This window comes from Corvus kubaryi, unplaced genomic scaffold, assembly GCF_017639235.1.
Source record: "Corvus kubaryi isolate FWS band 111438036 unplaced genomic scaffold, C.kubaryi_AGA036_p1.0 split2-37374, whole genome shotgun sequence".
In the NCBI taxonomy this organism is placed as follows: domain Eukaryota; kingdom Metazoa; phylum Chordata; class Aves; order Passeriformes; family Corvidae; genus Corvus; species Corvus kubaryi.
Window position 1 is genome coordinate 4651685 of NW_024582082.1, and position 11968 is coordinate 4663652.

The following is an 11968-nucleotide window of genomic DNA, read 5'->3' on the forward strand; positions in this document are numbered from 1 at the left end:
GCAGGCACAGCCGGTTTACTGAGATGCTCCAGCCCCGGACAGCTCCGGGCAGGACACGGCCGAACCCCGCCGCCTGCGACGGACACTTAGCAAACCCTGCAAGAGCCAGGGCTACATGTGCTGGCAACACAGCAGGCACATACACGGACAGAATGAGTGACAGAGTTGTTCTAGAAATCAACTGTTCAAAGTATAACAGACTCTTGTTATTCAGCGAGAAATGCCAGGGAATTCTGAATTCTCTCTAACTGATTTATAAAAATATTTACCAACTGCAAGCAACTTCTACCAACGACTTCAAGGTCCCTAGTACACACAGCAACACTATTCTAAAAGCAACGTTTTCCACTCCCTTGAAGAAACAACTTAGCCTCATTTCTTCTTAATCCTACAAGTATAATTTTCAGCCTCTCTCCCATTCTCTAAAATGTAAGCATCCCCCTACTCAGTTCCAGTGACTGCAGCTGCCTCTACCTTTCTACATCAATGTTCTGTCCAGGTTCAAGTTCTCTAACTGCTACCACTTGAAAAGAAAGTCAGAAAGGCCAATATAAAACCACCAGAAGACAGTGCTGAAACAAACTTCTGAATGGACAGTGGAAGACAGGGAAGGAAGGATGAAGACAGATCTCCAAGTTAAAAACCACATAAAATTTATGCTGTGCAATTTCAAATGAAACTGTGTACACAGCTGAATTTCCTGATTAGACAACTTCAAAGCAACCTGCACAGACAGACAAGTATCACTTACCTCTATCAATCCCCGTGTTAGTGAGAACTCAACTGTAAGATGTGATATATTGAAGCTTTTTTCAAAAACTAATCTGGGTATAGTTACTCTAACAGTAATTTTTAATAAAGTATTTTTCTACATACCTGGGAGAAAGCAATCAGTGAAGTAAATTTATGACACAAAGTTCATTAAGAGGACAGCTAAGATCACAGAATTAATTTATGTCCCATCTACCTATTTAATGAGAATGATTTTCTGTTACCCGGGATTACAAGCCAAGTCACAGAAGTGACAGATAAAGACCAATCTACTCCCTGCCAAAGCCACTATTGAGTAGCTTAGCAATTTATCTGTAAACTGAATTTTGAATCATATCTTAGCCTTGAAAGTCATTAGACATTAGATGTTCAGGCCAAACGTGTAATTCAATTTTAGCTGCCAACCTGCTACAGCAAATCCCCCAGTGATAACTGCTGGAGTTACCTAGCTCATGACAGGCTGCTTACTCAGAGTTAAGACTTTGTAACTCAGCAGCAGTAAGCCCCTATCTAAAGCTGAAAAAGTGGTGGAAGTACAGAAAAATCCCACCGGAGGCAGCAGCATCACCTTAACTTTACTGCTTCAACTCTGCTTTCTTGTTGTGGTTGAAATCTATAAAATGTGTACTTTGTAGACCACAGATGTTTGATTTTCAGATAGTTTGATTCTTCAGGGACTTTGAGGGAGATTTTCTATTTATGCTGGCCAGACACGTGATCTTTCAGGCTTTTCCAATTCTACAGTGTCCTCCAAAAGGCAAAGAGAACTGTTTCATCTAACTGGTCTGTCACATACAGTTGTTCTTTGTCTAAGAGAACGGGAAGATGAGGAATACAAGAATCAAACTCAGGCCTCACTAAAGTCTTTGACAGTTTGGCTATCAGCTTCAATAAAACCAAGATTTCACTACAGCTCCTTTAAACAAATCTCAGTTTTGGTTACGTAAGGAAAGGAATAATCAAACAGTCCTTGCATAAGCAGATGCTATCTAAAAGAAAAAGGTTTTCATATCCCAGATGTAATATTTGAACTCTGCTTTCCTCATGAAGTCCTACTTCTTGTAAAAGCAGCTCAGCTGCCCCACCCCAAATTCAGACAGGCTTGCATTTTACCCTCAAAACATGCACACATTGATAAAAACACACTGACTGGAATTACGTATCTCTAGCCTCATGGTTAAAGCCATAAGTATAATGAAAATAGTTAAAATACCTGAGAGACCCCACGCCCCCCCAAAAAATAAAGGTAATAATCTGCCCGATGGTCAAAACAGGGTATCAGAAATAGGCTTTAACTTGTAACTTTTGGTCCTTGAGAAAAATGGACCTGTTTTTCTCGACCCTTACCCAGGACAACTTACCTAAAATAAAACTGGTATCATTTACCCATGGATACCAGAGCTTGATAGCAGCTCTTACACTAACAGACATCAGAACTCAACCTCCTATAATAAACACTGACACGGTTTGATGTGACATATGGCTCATTAGTGTGGCATTTTTTCCTTTTTTTTTTTTTTCTTTTGTGAGTTTCTCAGGAATCTGACAAAATTACAATCTGAATTTGGATTAATACAAGCCTGTATGGAAAAGAAATCTCTCTGGGGTGGGGAAGACAAAACAAGGGCAAGCAGTAGAATACAAGAATGGTTACTCTAAAAATGCATAAAACATGTTAGTCAGAACTTCAAATCTACAGAATTTCATGGTAGGGATATGATTTTTGACTGGAGTCCGCAGAACCCTTCTGTAAGTGAGGAAACTATTAAAGTTATAATTTGAAACGTAATACGGAAACTAACACCCTAGTTTTGTACTGACCCACTTAACTTTAGAGTCTTAGGTAATTCCTAGGGAAGCTGGGTAAGTGTCAGTTAATTAGAAAAAGCTGGCTCTCTTTACCTTCCAAGTTAATTATTCTGACATAAATGCCATTATTTTTCCCCTTGTTCACTGCAAAAGGAAAGTGTCAAGTTTGAGACAGGCTTTTTTAGAAAGCATATCTCTTCTGTTGTAAGAAGCTGATTATGCATTACACTTGCACAGAATCAAGTGTTTCAATAGTTTTCCTATTCTTTTAAATTTCATGCAAGTACATCTCAGCTGTACTTTTTGATCACATTTATATTCTAGCCTTGTCCCTCTGTTGAGTAAGAATTGCTCTAAGAGACAACCTATGCTAGGAGTGCCTGGGTAGACTTATAAATCACATTTCAACTCTGTTGTACTTCAGATCTGCTGGAATACACACACAGAGTCTTCACCTTCAATTAAATCTCAAGGTGGGCTTGGAATGATAATCTCCTGGGAAGCCAGCCTGAAGTGCCTGTGTCCTGTCACAACCCAGCCACTTGGTACATCCATTACCGAGCCTGCAGATATTCTTCAAGTGTACTGTAACCTTCCTTATGACTAAATTCACTACAAATAATTAGCAGGACCTGATTGGTTTCTCATATATGTAACGAATGCACTGATAACTGCATCACAGAAAAACCTGTGCTTACATTTGAGGTGAAGAAAGAAAAAGAGATATTCTGTTAATAAATTGTTGGCAGAAAAATACTTCACTCTTCCTGTAGGTCTAAATACAACATAAAAGAAAAGGTGATTTCAAATCCCTGGTAGTGAGACCCCATTGAAGGCAGGTGTCTGCCAGGGAACAGACAGCAGAAAGAACCCAGTCTACAGAAATGACCTCTTGCTTCAAAAATCCCACCAGACCAGGAGATACTTGGATGTCACAGACCAGGTTCCACCACACTGAATGGATAGGGAACAACGCAACACCCAGCAAGGGGCTTTAAGCCTTGTAGACACATGATATAAAAGCACAAGGCCTTTAGAATTCCCAAATCCAGGTTCTTCTATCACTGTTCATTACATCATAATATTTTTTGTTAAGATACAAGCTACTTATTGAAAATGAAGTGCTCATTTAGATAACTTTTAAAAATATAACTGTGGGTGGAGTAATAACCTTATCCCTAAATTTATCAGTGAGATTATTTTTGTTGCCAATTATCTGTTGATTCACCTCATCTTGATACAATGCTGGATTTGGTGTCCTTTTCTCATTCTGAAGAAAACCTACTCCTATGTAATTACTTTTTTGAGAGTAAACTAATACATTATATTATTTTAAAACAAAGTCTTTTCTCCTATGATGCTGGAAGGCCTTTGGATCACCAACTCCCTAACAATTTTTCTTGAATTTCACTGATCAGAAGTGCTCACAATATTCATAATCAAGTAGTCCCTTCTATTGTACATTTTTACTTCTTCAACAGAAGCAGAAATCTTTAATTTTCTGCATTTCTACAATATATTTGCTCTCCTCAGAATAGCATTACTTTTGTAACTTAGAATAACTCTGCAAATCAATGAAAGTACACAGGTTTTCCCTCTCATCTATTTCAAGCTGAGCTGCCAGGACCCAGAATAAATTTGTGTTAGCTCTCAATTCCATGACCTTCCACTTTGTACTTTTAAATTTCATTTCATTTCTATTACTTGAGTTCCCAAGGTCTTCCAATTTTGCCTGCTTGGTATTCCAACCCTTCTCAGTACTGGTCATGTTTTCCAACTCTCTGCTATCAAGTTTCACTACCACACTTCTAGTTTGGGGCTAAAAAAATCAGAGAAAGGTAAGTGCCAAGAAGGTGAAATGCAGTGAAGAAGTGTGAAGAGCCAGCCCGAAGGACAAAAACTCATCAGTGGCAAAGCCAGAACAATACAAATCCCCCAGTTCCTAATCCTGTATTTGTTTTGTCACCCTGACACTGCACTTCTGATCAGGTGTGAGGAGGAATTTGCAGGCTCAGAAAGGTGATGTACATTAATACTGACAAAACCGTCCCTTCACTGGTTTGTGTCAGGGTAGCCTATGACCAATCTGAGAAGCTAATATCTAATCTCTGATAACTATCCTCATCAGGAATCGTTATGTACGTGTAACTATTTATCCCCAGTAAGTCTGAGCAACGTATACACACAGACGATGACATTTCATGCTTTGCTTCTTAGGCTTGCACAGTCTCAGAGCATCTCCAGGCATAAAATGCATGGGGGTTTTAACATGATAGCCTGAACTGCAACTCTGTACGCAATAGAATTTAGAGAAACAGCTTAGTTAATGCTCAGAACGTGGTCTGGCAGCCTGCCATGCATAAACATGCACTGAAACCAGAGTTCATGCCAAGATTCTTAGCTTTCAACTTCATAGAAATTCCTTGTGTGGTTTATACTAGATCCTCTCAGTACGTTTAACTTTTTTCTTCCTTTTTGCAGTTTAATCCGTGGTTAGTTGAACTTATTACCTTTTTTATATATAAGCATTAATAATGTAATAGACATAACTTCAAGTACAAGTAATAGAATTAGTCTGTTCATATAATTTCGATTAAAGGCAGACCTAACACTAAAATGACATTTATTCTGTGCCAAGCCTCTATGAACACAATGGGATGCTGCAGTGTGACCTATTACAATAACATGTATGGCTATTCCCATAACAATAAATGCTTCCTCAGACTCATAAGAATTCACTTCACGTTCAGCTATCAAATCTATTCTGAAGCTCCTCTCAAGCCAAAGGATCCCTCTCAACAGGTTTGATCAAAAGATCGAGGCCTTCTTATTTGGGTTCATAATATCAGAAGGTCTAATTTGACTTCCATATCCCTGATGTCTGCTTTTTCAAGCCTCAAATCTGAACAAGGGAAATAGCTGGATGTCCTCCCTAGAGAGTGTACCTTGCTCACTTTTTTCTTTTTCCAGTAATAATTACATTGATTTAGTTTTTGTTTTTTAGAAACTTACTAGTCAGTTACTTAAGTATGTACCAAGCCACATTCAATATATGGATTAGGTGAATAATAAATTCCAGATTACCACAGATTCTGAGCTCCATCCTTTCTTATTGACAGCTTCAACACACAGTTGTGAGGAAGAGAAATACTATTATCCCCAGCTATAAAATGCAACTTAAGACAGACCTAAGATTTTGTCATGTATCAGAGTCCATGGCAGACAAGGAAAAAGGGGTGAAAGACAGACCAGAATAACAGGTTCAGATTGCACTAAAAACTTATTAATACAACAGACATTACACTGCTATTGATGCTGGGCAGATGTAAAATATACAAGATTTTCAACAGCAAATGTTTCACAACAGATCAGTCACATTGGTCTTACTATTTATTTACAGCTCTGTTTGTTTTTAAAATGGAGAACTTAATCAACAAATTGTGTTCAAATCACATGAAAAGATTGTATTGTAAATTATTGCTTTAGATAGATCCCTTGAGGCCTTTGGAAAATGATGACACATTTCACACGATTGAGTTCAATCAGATTTAAAGTTGGCATGATTCTGTGGCTGTAACACAGATTTCAAATGAGGTATACTTCTGTGCTCTCTTTTCACAGAAAAGTAGCAATTGCTGAGACTGTAAGTGCAACTACCATGCTGTCTTTGCCCAAAAGAAATATGGATCATACTAAAAAAAAGTCAATCAATAGCTGTCTTCTCAAATCAGGCCATACTGGCCCATAGCTCAATAAGGCTGACCAACCAATTGATTTTGAAAAGAATAACTGAAAAAGTTGAGAAAAGCTTAATTTAAAATTTTATATTAAATTATATATTATCTGAGTAAACAACCCATCCAGTACTGCAACATTATGACAGATTTATATGCACATCTGTGTGTGCAGATGTTTGTGCTGATGCACATAAAATGGCCACACCCAAACCCATCAAATCTCAGCTCCATACCTTCAGTGTTTCCCCCACTGTACAGAAGGGCACAGGTATGTAAATAATTGTGCAAATATGTTTATATAACATGACAAAAATTTCAGAGAGCAGCTAAGGGTAATTGTGCTAATTACTGCAACCTTGCCTCTGCTGATTTACAAGGTATGAAGCAGGGTTTCTGCCCTGGGGTAACTGTAGCGTCAGATCCAAGAAACTTCTAACTGCAACACCATTTCTGTACTCCAGCCTCCTGTGCAAAGCCCACATTGAGAAGCTCATGTAGTCATGATGTCTATAAAATTAGTTTATTAGTTTGGCAATGAAGGGAAGAGGGAACACAATTTTCCTAGAAATCAACACTTATCAACAAAATGCTCATCTAGTCCATACACAGCAATTATACTGTCATGATGCAGCTCATCAGACAGCCTTTTAAGAAAAGTTTTAACAAATATTTTAACAATCTATCCCCAACAGCACAGCCATGAGTAAGGACCAGACTTCTTCTGACATCCCTGCATGCAAGAAGTGTACTGTCGCTGCTATACCTGTTATGCTGGCAGCAACTCTACCTATGCATGTCTTCATCTGTAGACAGAGAACTTCTCACGGAAGATTATGATCCAGTAAACCAATTTGGTAGAAGACAAGTAATTAAGTGGTTCATTACATATGTAAGCTTTTTATATTTTAAGAAAAGGCTTAGTAGGAGATGATTAGTAGTCTCTGTTAATTTGCTCCATAAAAGGTTTAATGAATAATCATACATAACATGCTAGTTTTGAAGGAATTAAATACAACCATTAAGATGGCTGATAGAAAGATACCTAAGGTTTGCATGAACTTTACACTATTTGCTTTTGCTTGGTAGACCACTGGTTAAGGTTGTTTTTTCTTTTAGATAAAATGATTCTCCCGATAAAAAAGAGTTTTGAGGCCTTATGGGGTATTTTAGAATTCTCAGAAAGTCAAAAAAAGCATTTGTACCTGTGAAATCTTAAAACATGAGAGGTGTTCTTCATGAACATTTTCCACAAGAAGAGGAATAGTTTCTCTTCACTTGTGAGACTGGGGAAAGGGAAATAAGAGAAGCTGCAAGGATTCCAGTTTTAAAGAGAAAAGGAAGAGGGAAGTGGAAAGAGGGAAGTGGAAATAATAAAAATCACACAAAGAGGAAAGCAGAAAACATAAAAACTACATAAATTTAAATAAAAGCTTTAAGACTTGTGGTTAATAGGAGGCCTCCATTTGTAAGGAGGCTCTTGAAAGATGTCCCTTGCTATAAATCTGTCTCTAGTTAGAAGTGTTTTCAGATTAATGTGTCAGTCTTTCATTCAATTTACCATTTTCAAATGCTGCTCAATTCTCACATCAAGTGGGATGTAGAAATTAACAAGCGAAATCCTTAACCTCTGTTCCCCAGAAGACTAAACCAGATATTAACAAAGATTCCCTTGAAGTCTAATCCCCTTTTCTATATGAGAACTCAGCAGTCCCAGTAGGTGGATGTGATCAGTGGCTGCCCATGAAGACACACTCCAAGATAGCTATAGCTGTTAACTGATACCATTGCTAAGGCCACACTTGGTTATGCTGAGATTGAGAGCAGCATTTCTCACACAGAGATGACCAAAACTACAGAAAAACACAGGGAGAATAGGCTAAGCAGGGACACACCACATTTAACTGTAATACCTTGACTTCCCCTTTGCAAAGTGAGATACAATTTTAAGATCACAGAGACAAAAGCATCAAAGTTTAACTTGTTAATATCCTATAAAACACCAGGATTCCTAAATAAGCAAACAAATTCTTGCAGAAGGGTACTACCAGAACTGCTAGCCAGCTCTAGTCTTCTCTTTCTTGGAGTCTCACTGTGGCCACGGTGCACAAATCCCAGACAATAAAAAACACTTAACCTCGCTGTGCTCATGATCAACACGAACATTAACACTTCCACCACACAGTCTTGGGCAGAGTGAAGCAGGGTTTTCTGTGTCTGCTCCAAAAAGCTTTTTCAGTGTACAGACAACAGAAGTAAAAGGAACTCCTTAAATATTACTTTTATTAAAAATGTTGCATTTCCCTTTCTGTTGTCATTGACTCAATACAAATGATTGTATTCAAACTAAGGGAAGTCTAGAATTAATTTTGAGCTCAAGAAAGTAATTTGTTTTATACAGATAACACATCATAACACATCCTGAAGCTACCCGTTTTCCAGATTGCAAAAAAAAAAAAAAAAAAAAGCCAAAGCACTGCTTCCTCCAACACTATAGAGCCTCAAAGATCTCTATAAGCAGAATTGACAATAAAATCCTTTCCACAAAAACTGCAGGCACAAAAAGCTTCGCTGTTTACCACCTTGTGGCTTGAACTGGTAAGTATTCCTTCTTACACACACACCATTCCATCATTTTTCAGTTAACCAGACTCTTAAGCAGCAAGCACAGAAACTTCACTCAAAGTTACTCCCCAGAGGAAAATCGAAGACCGTAAGAACAGAGACTGACACGGAGCCCATGCTGCCCCAATCGATGGGGTAATCAAGAATGCCAGCACTGTCTGTCCAGCTCCCAAACATCTCTGAACATCCTTCAAACAAGCAGCAACCGGTTGCCCAAGCTGCATTTGTCTTCTATGCACAGCTCCTCACAGCCAGCAGCCCCCCTGGAAGGATGCTACGGTCAATGGAACGAACAAAAAGCATGCGGTAAAGGTAGAAGTACTTACATCCCGGAATTTGTTCCAGTACTTGTCTTTATCGTACTGCGAAACGGTGCTCAGCCATTTGTCGTTGTCCAGGAAATTGCCATGATTGCTGTTACTCGTGATGATTTCAGGATGCCGGCTCTCCACTTGCAGGAAGCACCAGGCAGCGATCACCAGCACTCCCGACATCTGCAACGAGAGGAGAGGACCGGAGAGAGGAGCGGCGAGGGACAGCAGGGCAGCAGCGGCTCCTCGGACACGGAAGTTCTGAGGGGACCCAAGTTGGGGCCAGTCGCCCCTCACGGCCCTCGCCAACTTCTGGCTGCGGAGCTGCCGGCTCCGCCGAGACCCGCCGCGCCCGCCCAGCCCGGAGGGGCGGGGAACAGCATCAATAACAACAATAATAGTAACAACAATAAAATAAAACGGGACACTGGGGCCGAGCGGGGACCAGCCAAGGGGCAACAGCACGGCGGTACGGAACCGCAGCCAAACCCCGCGCGGCCGCAGCCAGCGCTGGCTCCGCGAAGTTTGGCTGCCAGAGAGGAGAGGAAGCTCCTACCTCCGGGCAGTGCCGCCGGCCGGGGCTCCCAGCACTGTGTGCTGCTTGTCCTCCTCCTGCTGCCGGTGCCGCGGTGCTCTGTGGCTGAGCCCTGCGCGGTGCCGCTGAGATGTGTGCGGTGCCGCTGCGCTCTGCGCGGTACTGCTGCGCTGTGTCTGTGCTGTGGCGGTGCCGGGAAGCTCTGTGTGCTGTGGCGGTGCCGCTGTCTGTCCGTCTGTCTGTCTGTCTGTCGGAGCCCGCACGGAGCCGCTGCCCGTGGCAGGTCCCGAGCCCGCCGTGTCCGTGTGGCGGGTGCGGCCGCGGTCTGGCGCCCCCTGCCCGGCGCGGGGCGCGCTGCAGCGCGGGGGCGGAGCGCGGGCAGCGCCCGCCGCAGGGCCGGGCCGGGCAGCGGGACCCTGAGGGGTGGGAAGCCTTAGAGAAATAGGAGGAAGCATTTAAACACCGCAAAGGCGGCTGCCAAGAGAAGGGTGGCGGATTCTTTTCGGTGGTGCCCAGAGACAGGACAAGGAGCAACGGCCATAAATTAAACGCAAGTTTCACCTGAACGTGAAGGAAGAACTTTTCGTTGAGGGTGGCACAGCACTAGAAAGGGCTGCCCAGGGAGGGCGTGGAGTGTCCCTGTCTGGAGACATTCAAAACTCACCTGGGCACGTTCCTGTGTCACCTACTCCAAGTGACCCTGCCGTGCCACGGGAGTTGGAGTGGGTGATCTCCAGAGATCGCTTCCAACCCAAACAACGTGGTGATTCAGTGAAACCTGGGGAGGAGGGCTGTGAGGAATCCTGAGAAGGTGGTCTGTAAGGAATCTTCGGGAAGATGTCTGTGAGGATACCTGGGGAAGGTGGCTGTGATGGTATCTGGGGACGATCTCTTGGGAGAAATCATCAGTGGAATCTTCACTACCACTGCAGTCTGAAGAGACATAAAAGTGGCCTTAAAAACATAAAAGCCCCATCAAACACAAGCTTTTATAAGCCCTGGGTAGGGTATGACTGTCTTGAGTCAATGGTTTTACAATTTACAGAAGCAGTGACATTTCTAAAGCCCAGAGGTCATCCCAGGTTTCTTTAGGGAAGCAGCTCCCTGCCTGGATCAGCACATCCCGTGCTGTGAAGAGGTTTTGCTCCTGCACTGGAGAATGACGTCAGACACTGCCCAGGTCATCAGAAGGGTGTAGTGAGAACCAGCTTCTGTTGTTAAAAATGGGGAGGAAACAAGGGGAGCTACACTGGTCTAGGAACTGGGGTTAAACGAGGAAACCTTCTCCAGGGATAAAAAAGAAAGTTCTCCATTGTCAGTGAAGGAGGTGGGAGGGAGGGGCTGGCTGGTTTCATACATCAGGGAACTTGTCCCCTGATATTTCATATGATGCCCAACAATGAGGACATATACTTTTGTTGGTCATTTTAAATACAGCTGTGACTACTGTTCCATATGACATTTTTCAAATATGGTTCATTAAACTGTCTTGTAAATAATGCCTTTTCTCTCCAAAAAACTGTCAACAAGGTTAATTCCATATTTCCTGACAGACATATTAGGCATTTCTTTAGTAGTACAGAAAAGGGTCATGTTTATTTTTTTTTTTACTGCTGCATCTGAGCACTGAATGCAGGATACAGATCTATTCCTAAATCTGATTTTAAATACAGCTCCCAAATGTGATGTTGCCTCAACGAAATCCCCTAGGATTGAAAAAAACGGTGAAGTTTTATTATTTTTAATGGCATAGAACAAACACACGCACGTAAGTGCCCCACATTGCATCCTCCCCTTGGTGCACATAGAATCTAATGAAAACCACATGCCTGCAGGAAGGCAAAATATAACCCAATAAAAGCAACAAATAGAAGAAATCCAAACCGAAGCCCTGCAGATTTGGATGTAAATCCTTACCTAAAAGCCTTGCTCTGCCCTCCTTTCTACAATGGACTGTACTGTTTTGCTGAAGGTGGCCCAGGGCACATATTCATCTCAAATCTCTCTCCGTTGTGCACAGATCATCCTATAAACTGTTCATTTCAGTGGGAGATAAGGTTTATATAACTTCCACCTGGCAGGGTCAACACAAGCTTTCTCCGTTCTTACTTAGATTAACGGGGTACTGTTCAGTTTATTCTGCATGGGCCTTTTCTGTAAGGCTTTTAACAATAAAGAATTTT

The 11968-nt window shown here is 41.6% G+C and overlaps 1 protein-coding gene across 2 annotated transcripts in view; it reads right to left on the reverse strand.

Moving 5' to 3' along the window:
* SPOCK1 (SPARC (osteonectin), cwcv and kazal like domains proteoglycan 1) overlaps positions 1 to 10117 on the reverse strand; it is a 284117-nt gene extending 274000 nt beyond the window's left edge. Inside the window, exons 1-2 of one of the 2 annotated variants that reach the window (XM_042014523.1) lie at positions 9807 to 10117; positions 9266 to 9433 (exon numbers count right to left, since the gene is read on the reverse strand). In XM_042014523.1, coding sequence (XP_041870457.1) covers positions 9266 to 9433 — 168 coding nt within the window. In that variant the 5' untranslated portion in view covers positions 9807 to 10117. The remainder of the gene's footprint in view (positions 1 to 9265; positions 9434 to 9806) is intronic. The other variant, XM_042014522.1, reaches the window with a different exon arrangement.
* Between the last annotated feature and the right edge of the window lie 1851 nt (positions 10118 to 11968).